At 44.6% G+C, this 19,384-nt stretch overlaps 1 protein-coding gene across 1 annotated transcript in view; it reads right to left on the minus strand.

Moving 5' to 3' along the window:
• The window catches only part of AUTS2 (activator of transcription and developmental regulator AUTS2), an 802,406-nt gene that overhangs the window by 237,724 nt on the left and 545,298 nt on the right, over positions 1–19,384 (minus strand). Inside the window, exon 5 of the mRNA XM_059486924.1 lies at positions 4,715–4,744. Coding sequence (XP_059342907.1) covers positions 4,715–4,744 — 30 coding nt within the window. The remainder of the gene's footprint in view (positions 1–4,714; positions 4,745–19,384) is intronic.

Consider the following 19,384-nt stretch of genomic DNA (forward strand, 5'->3'; position numbering starts at 1 on the left):
AGAGCCATGCACTGACATGGTTTCAGCAGGCCCTTCCCAAGTTCCTCTTTGGTTTATCAGAGCATTTATTACTACCTAAATCAGTCAAGTTTGCAGAGTTGGGAAGAACTACAAACACACACAAACACATAAACACTTGTGTGTGTGGTTATTTAACCCCCAAACACTGAAATGCAGCCTGTGCAATAAACTGGGAGACACACATCTGCCAAAATGCTCCTGCCAAATGTCTCTCCAAAGCCCACACACAAAATAATTGGCCAAAAGTGGTGCAGAAACATACAGAGGGTGCAGGTGTGAATGCTTTGGGGCACAACAGCCACCCCCATCCCTTTTACCTGGGCATAGCAGAGTCATTTATGATATTTCCTATGCCGTAATGGGAAATACCATACACTCTGCTATGGTATGGGAAATACCAAGTTATAGTATTAACTTGGTGTTAACTTGTATTTCCCATGCCATAACTTGTATTTCCCATGCCATAACTTGCCATGCCATCCTTTGTACCTGATTTAAAGCAATCAGATGTATCAGCATTATCATTAAAAATAATCTGATTCAAGTGAGATCATTCTTCAGCTCTCTTAGTGCTTTTAACAGCACAGTACTTTTCTCTTCAAAGAAGAAAATTTTCTTTCAAAGAGAACAGTAATGAAGCAACACAGTCCCACCAGCACAGGCTCCTTGGCAAGCACAACACCCACCCATCCCAATCCCAATCCCAATCCCTCCCTTTGGTTTGTGAACAGATGCAAACCCCTGGCACATTCAGGCCCTGGTATGTCTTTTCCAAACATGATTTCCTTTGATTTCCAGAAGACAAACTTTGTGTTTGCAGTTATGTTTTTAATATTGTATTAATTACCATGGGTATAATTTATAAGATTGTATCGAGATATCAAGAGCTAATACAGTTGCACTTAAATTTGTCAGCTGTGCAATAGCTTGCCCTAATTTTAGACTATCAGCTCTGGAGACCTGCTCAAAGAGTAAGACTGACAGACTTTTTAATGGAGAAAATCGGAGTTCCCCTGGGATCCAGACTTTTTTTTTGATTCAGTAAGAAATCCCAGTGGCATTTGCTGAAAGGATCCCAGGATGGAAAGTGACATCTCTCTAAGAATTAGTGCTTCTCGCTCTGATGCAAGTATTCCAAATATACTCTCCCTCCACAGACATGCCTGCTACCTCTTCAGACTTTTCAGCAACACGAGGGTGAAATGTCTACTTTGAGTGCTCCAGTCCAGTCCTGTGTGTCAAACTGAAGTGAAGGAGCATGAATCTATATAAATAGACAAATTATCCACCCAAAATATGTCATTTAAAATTGAGGTGCTGACACAGCCTTAGCTACAACACCACTAAGCAGGGGCTGCAGCATTGTTTCAATTAAATATCCTTGTTTCTTCTTCAGGAGAAAGCTCTGCAGAAATTTCTCCTTTGAGGGCAGACACAGACAGAAAGTGGCTCCCAATTAGAGGCTGGATGGGAGGCACAGCCATCACCCAGCAGAGATCAGATATCAGCTGTGATATCAGCCAGATAGGGATGGATCCAGGTGAGGGAGAAGGACCAGGCTGAGGCAGTGCCTTTGCCACGGCCACCCCTCTCCATCCAGCTGCTCCTCAGGCTCCCAGCTCCTGCTCCTGCCCTCATTCTGCTGCTCTCAGTGGCCCATCCTTCAACCAGCTCACCCTTCAGCCCCTCCATCTGTCACACGCCTTTCCTGACACTCATCTGCCGTGTTTCATTCAAAGGCTCTGGATTCTTCCCGGAGTCCAGGTTTGATTTATTCTAGCAGAAATGTGTACCTGTGTGCATTATTTCTACCCCTTGTGGATCCCCCGTGGAGGATCAGTGGGGGTTTGCCCTCAAAAATCCTAAATGAAGCAGAAGAGCTTCCTTTGCATTGTCTGAAGGGTGAGTAGAGAATTGCTGTGCAGCAATTAACCCTGCATTCTGTACACAACAGGGTATCAAAATCTGCAATAGACAGTCCTAAAGGAGAGCAGATCTGCTCTTCCCACAAACATTCTGTGTCTGCTGGGAGGGGCACAACTCCACATCCCTCAGAACACACCGAGCCAGGTCCCACCAAGAGCAATTTGTCAATTCACTGCCAGAACAGCTCCACAGCTGGGGGCCAATATCACCATGATATAAGGCTTTGGGTAAAGGATCTTCAAACCTCTAACCCTGCTGAGCACCCCCAGCTCTCCTGGCTGTTAATGAACACTGAGGATGTTGGGCACCACTGATGAAATGCTCCCTTGGCCAGGACCCACCACCCTCCCTTCTCCCACTGCAGTGTGCTCACAGAACTTTTTGTCCTAAAAATGCTATTTTATTTAAAGCAGGAATTCAAAAATCTTCTGAAAGAGATCTAAAAGATCCTGCCTGTCTGAAGAAAAGAAGTTTCTACTTGTCAGTTAAATAAAGGAATAACGCACAGCCTCCTTTCTAGTGTGTACTTTACCTGTCATCCAGCAGCCCATTATCACGTCACGGCAGAGTGCACTTTCCTGCAGGTCACTTTGTTTAAAATGACATGGATAATGCACATGTCAGCGAGCTGACAGTCCCCACCGTCCTTCAGAGATAAAACCCAGCCACCAGTGCCTGTTCTTATCTGGGGTACATGCCTTGCTCTATCATCTAAGTCAGGCAGAACATGATTTCTCCAGAGAGCACTTTTTTCATTTCCTGATTTTAAGAAAATCAAATAAGCACCATTTGTCTTCATCTGAATATGCTTGACCTGCTCAAATGATGATGTCTCGCATTTTATAACAGGCTACATATGCTGAATTCAAATTAACAGCAGAACAAGGCCTTCAGATCTTTGCCTGGGCTGCCAGCACAGCCTGAATAAATAAGCCAGGGTGAGCAGTCATCCCTCAGAACTGGGCCTGAGCTGTGGAGCTCAAAGATGGCTCTGGTTCTGACACATTTGAAAAGCACTACATTTTTAGGGATATTTGGGCCTGCACTTAATCCCATTTCATTACAGAAAATATGGATCACAGAGATGGAATACACATCTGGATTTTAGATCCTGCTCACACAAGTACTGGGGTGTTCTATGTGAGGTACAGTCTTGAGTGTCTGCATTGTTCATCCTGAACCAGCATCTCCCCTCCATCCCCAAAAGCTGCCTCTGCCTTTTTATACAGGAGGGCTGCAAGAGGAAAAAAATGAGTGGAACAGGCAGAGGTTCAGCTCCATAAATGCTGCAGTGACAGGAAATTACACTTTTAGTTCTGGGTGCCATAAACATAGAAGCTGAAATTCAGTTTATCATCTTCCTCTGCATAAGGAACATCCTGAAAATGAATAATCACTTCACAGGATGGAACGTAATGGTAATGCATTAAAAATTCATATTGAAAAGTGCAGGTTAATATTCTGTGCAAAAACCCAACAAAACCTCCCCTTTCTGTTGTCACACTGATTAACTCCAGTGATTAGTTCCCTTATGCAAGGAAAATCATTGCATTTCAAAGTAAACAGCAGTTCTTTAACATAGTTAGCAAATTATTAAGAAACATGAGGAAAAAATCCTCTACTTGGGAAAAGAGCTGAAGGGCAAAGCTTTGCAAGTCATATACAGAATGGTTTGGAAATTTCCTTCCTGTTACACAAACCCTGTAGAAAACTGATTAAATTCATGGAGGGTGATTTTTGTACTCATTGTTTCCCTCTGGATTTTACAGCATATTTGCACTTGGCTGTTGGGTGAGCTGCACACCAGCCTGGTCATCTCTCCTCTTCTTGGCCTGCCTTGGAGCTGCTTAACAGAACCACTCATGAAACTCTTAGCAGTTCAACATTATTATAGGAACAATATTTCCTGACATTATTTTACCGTCCCCTGACTTCCATTCCCCAATTTATCCAAGAAAAGAGTAGGTAAAACTGATTACATTATCAAAACATCCCTTAAGGCTCAACATACAAATAAAAATCACAAAATTCAACCAGGAAATAAAGAAATTAGACCAGTTTTTCTGTGATAATTATTTCAGTTTTTCCAAATAAAGAAGGTTAGTCTGTTCACAACATAAAATAATGCCTAAAAATATCTATCATTATGGATACCAGTTCTTAATTGCTATTATTCTTTTAAAAAATAGGCAGGATCAGAGACCATTGCTTGACTCTTACAGCATTAATTTTTTCCCCTTTCCCACTTAGAAACCCAAAATCATGGAGACAGTGCTCAGCAAGTTCTGTTACTTGACTTAATGCACAGTTTCCAAATGTTATTTCTAAAAAACAGATATATCAACCATAACACTTCAGTTGGAGTTTGCAGGCCCTTGCCTGCAGAGAAGCACAACAGGCACTAACAGTGATTAAATAACTGTTAAGAAGTGCAAATGTGAGGGTTACCAACAGACTCAGTTGCTGCTACAACTTCCAAAGGGAAGTGTAGCCATGGAAAGGGTTGGTGGTGAGACTGGTGTTCATAAACAACCCACACAGACCATGGCATCAATATGCTTCAGGATGAACTGTGTGGCCTCCAAAATATTCATTAGAATTCTCTTTCCTTGGAGGTCTATTCCAAAATTAAATTAGAGACAGAAATTTTCTTGCTATAGAGATGCTTTAGATTAGTCCAAGAAGAAACTTTGAATAAGTAATAGATTAAGAGGAATAAGGGAATCCAGTAAATTAGTTTTGCTCTCATGCTGATTTTCTTTCTTACCTTTTCTTCTTGATCACTGTCGCTGTCACACTGAAACACAAAAACAGAAAAAGCACAGGTAAGAGAAGCTTGCTACAACAAAAAGAACATAAATGTTTCTGTGAATAAGATGGGTGATACATTCACAAATGTTGGGCACCAAACCTGTAGGAACAAGTTCAGTTACTGTATGGGGGGAAGTTCCCCCAGTGCTGTTGCAGAGGATGCATTTCTGTGTTTGGATGATGGAAATGCTGCCCTGCACACACCAAACCCATTTGCAAACCCTCTGCCAGTTCAGCTCAGGGGCACAGGAGCTGCTGGTGCAGGGGCACAGTCAGACCCCAAAACTGGATCAGGGAAGAAGAAAATCAGTCTCAGAGGGCTGGTTTTCTTTGTTTTCCTTGGATGAGCAGTGCTCCTCATGCTGCTGCAGCCCAGCACCTGCAGGGGCTCCATGGGGATGCTCAGGTGTGCCCGGCACGCAGAGGAGCCTTTGCAAGGCTCCAGGAACACAAGCAAAGGTCACCCTGTGCCTTTGCTTTTGGCTGCTGAAGTGAAGATTGCAGAGATCACAGGGAAGCAGGAATGTGCCAAGCCACTGATCCCCCCAGGCTCTCTGGGGGCAGCCCAGGCATCACAATTTTACAAAATGCTGACTGGTAACTCTAAAGAGTCTTGATACTCATCCAGTGCCATTGCTCAATTCTTAAGTAAGTTTTACTATTGTAGGAATAGAGCAGAACTAGACCACTCAATATTTCTGAAAGACAAGCATCAGAACCCAAACCACGTTTGCATTTGCTGGAAGTACAAAAGCTGTGTTGGAAACAGGACTCTGGGAACCCTGGAACTCACAGGTTTGAATTCTGGGTACCTGCAGCTCCTTCTGTGGGTCTGTTTTGTTTCTATTTTGTTTCTATCTACAGCTGGAGGTTCTGTATCACTCAAGACTGAGCTATGCAGATCTCATGGCAAACATTTCCAAGGAAAACATCACCAAACAGAGACCCAGGCTTTCCTACCCAAGGAGCAGCTGACTGTCAGGCTCTTACAGCACTCAGTTAAGTACTTTATGTACTTTTATATTTATGTATTTATATCTTTATGTACTTCTATCTTTATGTATTTATATCTTTATGTACTTATATCCTTATGTATTTATGTCTTTATGTGTTTATATAATCTTTGAGTATTTTTGTAAGACAACCAAATTGCTTTGAAATTAGTTATATTTTGTGAATTCCAAAGGTTAACTATACAGTGGGATGTGAACAGAGCCAAATACTCCCACAAATACACATATTTGATTTGCACAAATCAACTCATGTTCTGTCTGTTGTTTAATTATAACTTTTCTGTTTCACTGGCTTTTCCCTTGTCTTCATCAGTACAGGGGGTGAAAAGGTGCCTTCCCTACACCACTGAGCTATGTACTAACAAATTAGAACCAAGAACTATTTCTAGGTATTTTTAAACTAATTTTAAATGAAGGAAAGATGAGATAAAATTACAATCTTCTTGCAGCTGATTTCAAATAGAAAAGGAAGTGAAATTTATTTAATAACTGAAGTGATTTACATAGCACTAGTTGCACCTATTTAATACCAGAGTATTTACTCTGGTAAAAACAAATGAGAAGAATCATGAAGACAGGGGGCAATTTTAGGTTTAATTTTGAAAACCTCACACAGTGTCTGAATTAATGAAGAGTCCACTTAAGTGACAAAAGGAAAGCATTTCTAGAGCAGCATGGCACTGATATAAAGTACTCCTACCTTACCCCATAAATACAATGCATTTTGGCTTCATCAGGACTGCCTGTAGGAGATTTTGGTGTGAAGCTGAGCAAGGCCCTGTATTTACAAAAAAAGCAAACCTGCTCATGGATTTTAATCCATGAAAATCAGGGCACAGAATCAGAGAACACCTGAGCTGGAAGGGACCCACAAGGATCGTCCAGTCCAGCTCCTGGCCCTGCACGGGACATCCCCAAGAGTCACAGAGCATTTCACAAGCATGAATGTCACAGAGATTTTCCTTTTACTATTTCTGCTTCACAGCTATTGGAAAAATTCAGCTTTTGGGCTCTGTCACCTTCTCCCCCTGGATGGTCAGAGCCAGGAGCTCCCTCACCAGGAGCTCCCCAGGATCCATTTTCACACCTCCTATGTGTTTCAAACCAGGGAGCAAAGGGGAATTGCTCCTTTGTTTGTGTCTCTGCCCACCCTCCAGGCAAACCCCAAGTCTTGATCAGACTGTAAAAGTGAAAATAAAGGGGGCAAAGGGCTGTCTAAGCAGGCAGGGGCAATTCCCTTGGAGCAGCAGGGTTCAGAGGGTTTCGAGGTACCACCACTCCAGGTGCCAGGCACAGGAGCAGGGTCCTGTGACCCAGCTGTGCTCAGAGCACTCTGCAGCCTCTCCCTCAGCCCAGTTTTGGTCTGATGTAAAGAATCTCTGCTGTAGTTTTTACTGACTCATAAGCTTGGAAAAGCTCAGGATTTTTGTGTTCCCTTCAGCGTGGAGGTGCCTGGGGAGAAGAGAACTTGCCAGCCCTGACATCTGAATTTGCCAAGAGCTCCCCACAGCCCAGTGAATGTGCACAGCGCTGTCGGTGGGAGGCCATTTCCAGCAAAGTGTTAAACTCCACACCTCCTGCTCTCCCACAGTCCAGTTCTAATTTCAAGGTCTGCTTAATTCCACATCAAATAATTACTGCAGTACCCAGCAGCACCTTGTCTCCAGAGCTCAGCATATGGCGAAGGACCGAGCCCTACTGGTGCCCATGATGGAGGAGAGCTGTGCCAAGTCCATTAAAGCTGCTCCTGCTCCCTCCCAGCGTGCCCAGGAGTGACAGCTCTGTGCCTGGGCCAGCTGGGGCGCCTGCCAACCCTGCCTGTGCTGCACATGGCACTGGGAGCAAACGCTGCCATCCCTGCCACTGAATTCCCACACTGACCCCAGGACTTTGCTGCAGTGCACCATCCAATTTACAGCTCCGGCCTCCAGAGCCCTCCGTGCCAGCCTCTGGCAGAGAGGGATGATGGTCAGAGCCCTCCAGCTCATAAATTATGCAAAGACAATAAAAGCACTCAGCAAACAGCTCCCTGCCTGTGGCCAGCCTGGCTCTGGGGCAGCTCTGCCCTCTCACAGAGGGCTGGGCACCAGGGCAGAGCCCAGTGCCCAGCACTGCTGTCCTGGGCCAATGCAGCGTGCTGGGGAGCAGCTGGGTGGGAGGAAAAGGGAGGGACAGGGTGGGAGGGCTCTGAGCACTGCTCTGGGATGTATATCTGTGTAACACCTGTGTGTGTGTGTGTGTGTGTGTGTGTGTGTGTGTGTGTGTGTGTGTGTGTGCAGGACACACTCTGCACTGGCACATTCTGCACATTCTGCACTCCCACCATCACACAGTTTGTGTGCAGGAGTAATGCCAAAAAGGGAGAGGAAGGTTGTTTAAGATGTTTGATGCTCAGGCTGGAAACAGAGCTGGAGCAGTGCACACTGTCCCCATGGCTGAGGGTCAGCACTGTGCTCACACACAGCCACCCCTGCTCTGATGGCCTCATTTGCATCTCTGGATGCACGTTCTGCCCAGAGCTGCTGAAGCACGAGGTGTTTCCATCTCCTGCAGCCTCACTGCTCCCCATGGCTGGAGAGGGAATTTTGGGAACCGAAGCTGACAGCCGTGAAGTTGATTATTCAGAATTACTGGTCAATTTGAAGGCTAGAGCCTGCACTGCTCGCTCAATTCCTCAATTCCTGCAGCATTTCCTCACCTCCCAGGGCCACAGGAAGGAGGGAAATGATTTAAGTGCTTTGTGGTTCTCAGAGCACCAGACTGTTCTGGAATTGCAGCAATGGAAATACTTTGCACTGGCCCCTGCTTTGGGCAGTGTTTCAGTATTCCATGGCTGTTACAAAAAGTTCATTTTTCGGTGCTCTCCCATGCCTTTTTCAGGAAACCATGGCTCTGTGCACAGGCTGCCTTGGAATATTCTGCAAATAAGTGGGAATCCAAAATATCATTCAGAGATAGCATGACCTGATTTTTGGATAACTGCCACCAGCTTCACTGGAAGCTGAGGGTGATAATGTGGCAAATCAGGACAAGGAGGCTGCAGACACATTTTACACCTGAACAAACACAGGCTTCTTGCTCTGATTCACAGGCTCAAGGCACTTACTGTCTCCACTCTGAGCACAAGTTGTGACTGATTACAGCCCCCCCAGGCCAGGCTTGAGATGAGCCCAGAGCCAAATTGCCTGATTTGCCCTGCACCACCCCTGGCCAGCCCTCAGCTCAGTCAGTGAAGCCCAGATGGGCACAGCTGAGCACCCACAGCCCCCTGCATGGCCAAATTTTCACATGCCCGTGGTCCCAAATGCTGTGAGAGCTTCTCAGAGCACAGCCTGACAGGCTCCTCAGTGGGAGGACTCTGAAAATTGGGTATTTTGTGCTTCTCAAAGTCTTGTACTGGCCAGAAGGGACTCAGTGATTTTCCCAAAAGGACCTATGGGACTACCAGCAAAATTCAAAATGATCTTCATTGATAAAAATCTTACAGGACATATGGAAATGCTAAAGGTGCTCCTAATTTCTATATAATTGGGGTAATAATGAGGGCAGACTGACTGTGATTTGCACAAAGTGGCCAGAGTTATCACTGAAACTGTTCCAATCCCTTCAATAACCAAAGCCCCCAGCCATCACATCACCTGACACACACACATGTGCCAAGTGTTCAAGCTTCCTTTTGCAACTCCCTGCTCCAGAAATGCTAATCACAGTCAGTGACCCAAAAACTTGCATCTTCACATGTGTGATGCAGTCAAAATGCAAATAATTATCCCTAAAATCAAATCCAGGTGAGGAAGAAGACAGACAAAGGTAAAAGATCTCTGTACCAACAAACCAGAAATCTCTTTTTTCTGCCCCAGCCTGAAGCCCTGCAGCCAGCCTGGGCTGCAGCAGATGCATTCCCTGCAATGTGGGGTCTGCACACACAGACCTGCAGTGGGAAGTGGGAAAAGAACTTTCCAATTCCCAGCTGAGGCATAATTGCTGCTGTGTTTTTTAGCAGAAAAAGGAAACTGCAGATCAGGTTAAAGATGAGCTGCACCTCCCCAGCCCTCTGGCCCAGGTGGAGAGAGTTAAAATGCACAGCACATTTCCCAGAGCACCCGTGGAATGAGCCTGATCCCAAAGCCACGATTCAAAAATCAGCCACCCTATGTGGTGACAGCTCTAATTTGAGCCCATTTTAATAACTTGAGAGAGCCTGGTCCAAATCAAGCTGAGTAAAGGTCTGAGCCACCTCACCAGCTCATTCAGGCTGAAGCAACACCATGGATTTCTCTGTGCTTTGCTGATTGAACACATTCTTGTGCAAAAAGTGGCAATCATTGAATATCTCATGTACAATGACATTGAGGAGGGCATTGTTCTCTATTCTGCTCAATGGACTTTGCTGGAACAGCTATTTCATATCTTGGAGCCATTTATCATTGCCACCAAAGGAGTCAGAGCTGCTGCAACGGCAGCTCTGAACAAAGTGATTCTACTCATCTGTCTGCTGAAAAGAAATCTGAAGAAAATGAGGGAAAACCCAGACCTCAGCCTGTTCACACTGACATTTACAATATTCTTGTCCATCTCTCCACCAATGACAAACTGGCAGCCCAGGAAAGGGCAAAGATGGTATTTTAGCTATACAATTAGACCTTTGCTTCCAAGAAAAAAGAAGAAAAAAACATCTCCTAGATGAAAGGAGACCCAGACAGGGAATAAATGGGCAATTTTCTAATTGATGAAATGGAGACTGGCAGAGCCACAAAGAAACTAAGAGCAAGGATTTCACTTTTTTCCTTCCTATCTGTGACTTTGCTGCAAGAAGCATTCAGCATGGAGCTCCCTGCCAAGGAATCTTATATATATATATTTTTTTTTATATATATATAGCATCTCACAAATTGGTTAACATCACTGTCTGCTTAGCAATTCCTCACCATTATCCACTGTGATTCACTGGAAGGAATGGCTCTGAAACAGAGATGGTCTGAGAAGTTTAAGGTCTGCTTTCTTAAAAGCTAAAATTATGGATTATTCACCAAAAAAGTCCCATTTTACACAAATTACCTAAGTCTGGACAAAAGATTGCAATGTTGACCTTTAATCTGAATTCCATTTTATCCAAACTACTTCAGCTGAAATGTATCAGTCTTGGACATTTGAAGTTATCTTGGGCCCCTTACAAGAAAAATATTCAGAACTTACAATGTTTTTCAGCCGCAATTCTTTTTCATTCTTCCCCCCGCCCCAGGATGTTGATGATTGCTTTATATTATAAAATGACACAATTAGTAGTTCCTTTCAGCTGTACCATGAACCAAACAATGATTTGATTGGAAAGAATGACATATTGAGTATTAAAATGAAAACTCTGGATTACATTGCTGTTCAGGATAAGGATGAGGATAAGGACCTTACATTTCTCTAGGACATGGATTCATCCTTGGCACCTGGTGGGAAGCCCAGAGATTCCTGGCAGACCACAGTGAAGCTGTTGTAAAGCCAAGGGGGGATTTCCCTGCAGGCAGAGCCTGGCAGACAAGCCCTGTTGTGAGCTTTGGCTCTGCTGTGTTGGCCCTGTGTTTGCAGGGATTTCCCCTGCAGGGACAGGCTGGGAGCTGAGGCACTGGGAGCTGCTGGGGAGGTGTCACAGGAGCTGCTGGGGGCTGCCACCCCTGTCCTGCCAGGCTGCCCCAGCTCTGTGTCACCCCAGGGACACGTGCAACCGGCGCTGGAAGAAACTTTTCTGTTGTTCCTTGGAAAGGGAGCTGGGGCTGGAGGTGACTGCACCTTCCATGGCCCAGATCCCACAGATCCAGCAGCTTCCTCATGGTGGCACTGCCCAGGTGTCACTGCTCGCATGGTGTCACTGCCCAGTGACCCCACACCTGCCCAAGCCCAGAGCATGATGATGCTCCCACCAGGGCCAGGAGAGGATTAAATTTAATTTCCAGATGGAAAACTAACAGTGCCATGCATTCCTCAGCTCAGTGCGATGGTGTTCACAGGGGTCTGAGGATGAGGGAAGAGATGAGGATCTGACTCCATGTTTCAGAAGGCTGATTTATTATTTTATGATATATTTTATGATTATATTAAAACTATACCAAAAGAATAGAAGAAAGGATTTCACCAGAAGGCTAGCTAAGAATAGAAGAAGAAGGAATGATAACAAAGGTTTGTGTCTCAGACAGAGTCTGAGCCAGCTGGGCTGTGATTGGCCATTAATTAGAAACAACCAGATGAGACCAATCACAGATGCACCTGTTCCATTCTGCAGCAGCAGATAATCATTGTTTACATTTTGTTCCTGAGGCCTCTCAGCTTCTCAGGAGAAAAAGTCCTAAGGAAAGGATTTTTCATAAAATGTGTCTATGACAGCTCAGCACCCTCAGAAAGTGCCCCCAGCACCAGTCAGGCACCCAAATCCCAGCGGAGCTGGCAGCAGGCACTGCCAGCCACACACACACACAGGAATCCTGATCTCAGGGAGTCATCCTCTGTTGCAACGGGAGGGTGAAGTCCCTGCCTCAGCTCCTGAGGGCTCCATAAGCAGAAATGCCTCCATGCTCTCCCCTGGCACTCTGGATACACATTTGCTGCCCCCTCTCCTTACCTGCCTTGCTGGCTGCAGGCAACTTGCAGCTGTCATGTTAATTTTAGCAGCCTCTCCAACTGATGGCAATTTGCAGTTTGTAATGTCATGTTTAGCATCCTCTCAACTCACAAGTACTTTTTCAAGGTTCAAAAAAATAAGTAATAGTAAATAATAATAAAAATGTGCATTTGTACTGATGGACTAAGTCAATAGGAAAGATTTAAACTAATCAGTGGTTAATGAAGTCAGTGCCTAATACTGCATTAGTCGGTGCTATCTGTATAAGAAAAGATTCTTATTTTTCAGAACTCCTGGTCTTAGCTCATGACTTCTGTTTGGAATTTGAGTCTTCCAAGTACTTACAGGCTAATGAAATAAAAACACCTTGATTGACAAGAAGCAAAGCATGTTACGGGTTAAAATAATACAAGAATCTATTTTTTACACTGTGTTGTGATCCATAAAAATCACCCTGAGCCTTTCCTCTTTCTTCTCTGCCTGTGAAGCCAATTGCTTTGATTGCAGTGATATGAGCTTACTGAAATGACTTGCCCTTGCTTGTGAAGCAAATGGAACATGCTAATAGAACTTATCGCATTACCGGATGCAAAAGTGCCATAGCTCATTACTTTAAGATAAAAGGATATCATTGCAGACGGGAAGCAGAATTGACTTTCTGAGGCCCGACTTGATGATGATTTAATCAACTGCTCTCTTTCACTTCTCATCTCTGCGCCTGTCGGTTTCCCAGGTGCTGTTAAATGAGACACTCAGAAAGTGAGCGCGGGGAAAGAAATTGCTGTCATTACTTTTCAAGAAAGGAGGTATGCAAATTTTCGACAGAAAGATTGCGTTCATAATGGGCCTGGTAAAATACAAGGATCATGCTTGACAGGTGAGGGCAAGTCATTTGTACGTCCTTAAAGTGAAGCAACCATCCTCATTTAGAAATTGTGCTCGATAAGAGAAGCTACAAATGAAACCCAAGCGAGGGCTGAGAGCAGCCAGCAAATCTTTGAAGGCTTTGCTGCTGCAGCTCTGCCTTCAGCAGGTGCCTGGCGTGCCTTCACACATGGCTCTTCCCAACTGCCAGATGGCCAAAGTTTGACCTCAGTATCTCACTGAGATTCCTCTTAAATGTTTTTTCTTACTGTCAGCATTATATTCACAGTCTGGGGTCTGAGAGTCTCTCTTCCTTTCTTCACCGCTGCCAGAAATAGAAATTACAACGAGAAAAAAACCCCAAGCAGCTAAGTGAGGGTTGAGTTAACTTTGAGAACAGAATCAAGAGGTTGGAGGCAACAACTTGTTTTCCTCTGCATGCATGACAGATCTTGGATGGTCTGGAGCTTACACTTCATAGAGCCAAGTGAAAAAGAATAACCTATGGAAAGGGATGTCAAAGAGGATGCAAAGATGCCTCTCCAGGGCCCAAAAGGAACCTGGGCTCCTGTGTGACTGCAGCAAGAAAGGAAAGGGTAAACTGGATGCTCTATTGATCTGATATTCCAAAATTGGAAGTTAAAAAAGCACAATAATTGAGATGATGAATTATGCACAGGCTAAAAACACTCTAAAGATCTCGGATGGCTATTGAGCTGTTTGGATCATTCTAAATGGGGAAATGAGAACTACCAAGCTTTTATTGGTGTCAATCAGGTTTTCCATCAGAGATTGATAGTCAGCCACATCAAACAGGTTCCTTGGGGACACTCTAAGCAATGGATACAGCAGTTTGTCATATAATGTTGACATTTTGTCTCAGATAACAGCATAGGACTTAAATAGAATTAATGTCATGAATATTTAGAATTAAACAAAAAACAGCTGGGAAATACTGCCTCAAAGGAAGCTGGGTACAACAGAAAACGATTTAAATAATAACAGTCACTATAGGAATTCCAAGATAGGTGCATTTTAAGAATTTATATAATTTTTTTCTCAAGAGCACAGTTCATTGCTCCCATGCTTGTTTATGGAACAACTATCAGATATTTTATTTGCCCTTTTCCCTGTGTGTCAGGTCCTTAACCTTCCACATCCCCCTAACTGGGAGTGATCCAGCAATACCCTTTGGATCTGACTCACCTCTCACCAAAAATACTGCACTGTGGGTTGAAAAGCAAGATGATGGAGGCAAGATAGCCTTGGGCTAGGACTCAGGAGATGCACCTCTGTCACTGGCTATCAGGATCACCTCAGGCAAGTCACTTACTCCCTTCTGCTGTCAACCCTCTGCTTCTCATCTCTCTGGGCTATTAAATGCTACATTCCCTAGGATTTGCTTACTTCCACTGTATGTGTTTATAAAGTGTGCAGGAAAATAAGGCATTTTTCTCAGAGAATGTTGGTCTCAGTAAATAGAAGAAATAAAAAAGAAGAAAAAAGCATTAAGACCTGGATCAGGCCCTAGACACACCATGCCTATTTTCAGTATAGATCTCATCTTCCACCAGCTAAAGTGCATGACCTCTGGAAAATTATATCATTCCAACTGAAAATTATTTTTATTTTCACTTAGAGCAATGAGCAGAGAGCAGCAGCAATCCAGCACAGACAGCACTGCTCAGGGGTTGCTCTCTTGTGCAGGCTGCAGCAACTCTGAGCACAACATGGCTACTGAAACCCACACAAAGAGAGATAACACTGATTTCTAGGATAAAATAGATGTGGAAATTGTATCTGAAACAAAACATAAATAATAAAAAAATCCATCTTTTCTCTTCTTTCCCCATCAAGACCTCTTTAGCTTCTGTGTTCTGTGTCTTCACAGTAGCCTAAATAAGTTAAACTGAATTGTATAAATAATAATGGTAATAATAATTCCCCAAACAACCCAAAACAATTGATCCTCAGGGATAAGACCTTAACAGCTGAGCTATAAACCTCTGAACATTGGATTTTAATGGATACTAAAAACCCCTTAACAAAGCCCTATAAATATAACCTGAAACAAAATGATTTGTGTTCTGAGCTGTTTGCAAACTCCCATAAATGTTCCTCATTGTCATAACACCAGAAAAATAGCTCAGCCTGTGTTCTCAGCCTTGCAAACTGGCTTCTGTGCTGTGCTTTCATTCCCTTTTCCACTCTCTGCTTTATAATTCATCACTTGCACAGTTGTTATGCATTATTATTACTGTTATTATTTATTGCTGCCTTTATCACTTTTGTACAATTGATAAATTGTTTGTGCTAGACCTGAGGGAAGAGAAGGATTATTCTAGATGTAGAGCAAGTAAATATAAATTGTAAGGACAATGGCACACTTTGGCCTCGCTGGCTCAAATTTCCTTTTTGACATACATAGTTCTACAATTTGGAATCTGTGATCTCTTATTAGGAAATGAAAGCATTATTTTTTTCCCCCAGAATGCAGCAATATAAGAATTGAATTTAAAACAGGAGTTGTATTTCTCTTTTTAGAGGTAGGAATATGATTTATCAGTTGAACTCTGCCATTTTTTGTTCAAGGAGTGGCTGAGAATAAGAATCCTCATCGCTGCCTGGCTGAACAGAGCAGCTGTGGCTGCCCCTGGATCCCTGGCAGTGCCCAAGGCCAGGCTGGACATTGGGAGCAGCCTGGGACAGTGGGAGGTGTCCCTGCCATGGCAGGGGTGGCACTGGGTGGCCTTTAAGCTCCCTCGAACACAAACCAGTCTGGGATTCTTTGACAGCTGGGGGTGCTGTCCAGCAGAGCACCCAGCGCTGCAGCCCCCCTTTACCAGCAAGCAGTGGCAGCAGTGATACCTTGGGGTGTCCCAGCAGGACAGGAGGGGGAACCTCTCACTTCCTCCAGCTCTCTGTCCTTGAGCACCTCCTGCACTGAGCCCCAGGGCCCTGTGAGCCCCCTCTGCTCTGAGCCAGAGCTGCTGCTGCTCCCAGGCTGCTCCTGCCCCTCTGCAGTGCCCCCAGCCTGGGGCTCACAGCGCTCATGGACACACAGCACGCAGTGGGAGGCTCATGGAACCTCCTGAGCTGGAAGGGACCCCCAGGGATCATCCAGCCCAGCTCCTGGCCCTGCCCAGACACCCCAGCAATCCCAGCCTGGGCATCCCTGCAGCTCCTGGAGCTCTGGCAGCCTCGGGGCTGTGCCCATTCCCTGGGCAGTGCCAGCACCCTCTGGGGAAGAACCTTGACTGAAATCCAGCCTGACCTGCCCTGGCCCAGCCCCAGCTGTTCCTCTGCTGCCCCTCAGCTTCAGGTAAGACCCAAATATCTATTTTAAGAGCCATCCTCCTGTACAAATATCCACTGGGGAACACCAGGTCCTCAGTTTACCCCCAATGCTCTCCTAGCACAGATAGAAGAAAAATGTTTGGGGTTTGGTTGGGTTTTGTCACAGACATATTTTCATTAAAAATCCTCTCTCAGGATTTTTCCTCCTGAGAAGCTGGGAGGCCTCAGGAACAAAATGTAAACATTGATTATCTGCTGCTGTGGAATGCAACAGGTGCATCTGGGATTGGTCTCATGGGGTTGTTTCTAATTAATGGCCAATCACAGTCAGCTGGCTTGGACAGAGAGTCTGAGGCAGCTGCCTTTGTTATCATTATTTTCTTTTCTATTCTTAGCTTAGCCAGCCTTCTGAGATGAAACTTTTCTTTCTATTCTTTTAGTGTAGTTTTAATTTAATATATATCATAAAACAATAAATCAGCCTTCTGAAAGATGGAATCATATCCTCACCTCCTGCCTCATCCTGGGACCCCTGTGAACACCGTCACAGGGGTCCTTTTCCCCCACTGCTGCATTAACCTACCTCCAGATTAAGTGGTAAAAACTCCCATATCAAAAATATGATCACAGGCTCCATGACTGTTATCAGCAGTGGCAAATTACCTGTCACAGCCAAGGCAAGGGATTGCTTTGAACAGCTGGCTTTTAGCTCAGTGCTCAAAAAGTTATTCCTGTCCAGGAGGGTGGTGGAAAATGCAGGAGTTTTGCCAGCAGCAGCTGTGCTGTGCAGGGCTGTGGCCAATGCAGCATTACTGACACTGCCCACGTGCTCCCTTTGCAGCTGCAATGACACTTCACACTGTCAGAATGATCTCCTCCAAAGGTGAGCCCCACATCAGGGCCAGGGACATCCTCAATGTCAAACACAGGACTTGCCACTGAACTCTGTCAAGAAAGAAGGGACACACCAAAGCAGGAGAGTGTTGGGGAAGATGAAACAGGAAAGCCTTATGAATATGATTGTCTGGCAAAAGATTTTGAGAATATAGAAACTATAAGTGAGATTGAAATGAAAGCAAGCTTTGAGATCCCTCAGTTACTGAACAACTGGAAAACAATGGTGTGGCCAGCTGAAGGTGATCCCCTTTTGATGGAACAACACCCTCTGCTTGCGGACAGGCCCAAGGGTCAGAGCAGACCCCACAGCTTGGCAGAAGGGGCCCAAAGAGGAGTTTTTAGGGTTTAAAATGTAACACAGGGTGGTAATGTAGTGATTCTAATAGGCTGTATGGAAATGCTGTAGGATTTGTATCTTGTACTAGATTGGTTAGTGAGAATTAGGATATTGAACAGAGAAGAAGATTTATTGTATTGGAACGGGAACCTCGCCCTCTTACCCCTTTTACTCTCTCACCCTCTCATCCTCTCTGCCCCTCTCTCCTCTCAGCCTGCTCTGAGCTGTGTTTGGCAGCTCCCAGCAGGGCCCTGCCCCCAGGCCCTTTGCAATAAACCCCAAGTTCCTGCCCTGGCTGCAGAGATCTCTGCTCTCTGTCCATCCCCACTGTCATACCCCCATCAATCCTACAGGAGGGGATGCAGAACAACTCTCTCTGGGAATATGAGGATCCTCAGGATGCCTGGCAGGAGCAGAAGCTTCATATCTTCAATCTTCACATCTACCCCACAGACAAAAATGCACACTGAATTTCTGGCTGGATGATCCCAGCAAAGCACCTGCATCTTGTACAGAAAAGAATTTTAAACACTCAACCTGTGCTCTGCAGTTTTGAGATGGATTAGGTAGGGCAAGGAAATTCATTGCTTTCTCCAGAGATATTCTCTGTGAGTACAGAGCCTTGGAATTTCACAAGGGATGTTTTGGAGAGGTAGAGGGTCCTTCTATTTTATAGACTGTAGATACCAAAAGATTGGAAGTTCCATTCTCATCTCTTTTGAATGTAGTAATAGGGAGGCTCTGAGATTTCAAACATGTTCTCCCCACAAAACCTCTGTAGGCTTTATCTTCAGTCTAAAAAGCAAGTGAATAACAAGCTGCAATGGGTAAAACTCAGATAAATCTAGACTGGTGCATATTTTAAAAATGGGGAATAATTTATTATTCTTCACTTAAAAACAGGGCAGATTTTCCCTAACTGAAAAAAAATTAATAAAAAATTAAAACCTTGCCTAAATGTTGTGCCCTCATTCCATCAGAGTTACTGTACTCCAGGCAGTACAATTAATTAGTGAGATCATATGGCCTGTGCTAGACAGGAGGTCACAGCACATCACACCCTCATTGCCTGAAATGATGTGAATTTATAAATCCCTAAACATCGTCATCCTTCCCCTCCTACATCCACAGCCAGCTCGTTAATGCTTCAGATCTCCTATGATCCAGCAATTCAGGCCAGCTCCATTCAGTGACAGCAGGGACAATCCTGAAGGGCTGTGAGGGACTGAGCTCTCTCCATGCTGGGACAATCCTGAAGGGCTCTGAGTGCCCTCTCAGCTTATTCTGGAGCCAGGAGGTTTTCCCATTTCCCAGGATCAGTAGATCCTGCCAGCTTTTACAGTGTTGGTGTTGCTGTGTATGTTGAGCTTTATTCATGTTCACAGGATTCAGTTTTATCATGCTGCAGGAATAGCACTTCTTCAAGACTCATTTCAGCTTTGCTATTAAGCTCGACTACCTCTTTTGAGTAATCAATAAAAAGTCTGCTACAAGAGGACACTGTGATTTACAAATACAGGAAAAGAAAGAGAATGATGCAGAGCCATTGGTATGGATGTGAAGGACTCTTGGGAGGGGGGAAATAAAAAGACTATGAGAAGAATCTGAACA

Source organism: Ammospiza nelsoni, chromosome 21 (genome assembly GCF_027579445.1).
Source record: "Ammospiza nelsoni isolate bAmmNel1 chromosome 21, bAmmNel1.pri, whole genome shotgun sequence".
In the NCBI taxonomy this organism is placed as follows: Eukaryota; Metazoa; Chordata; class Aves; order Passeriformes; family Passerellidae; genus Ammospiza; species Ammospiza nelsoni.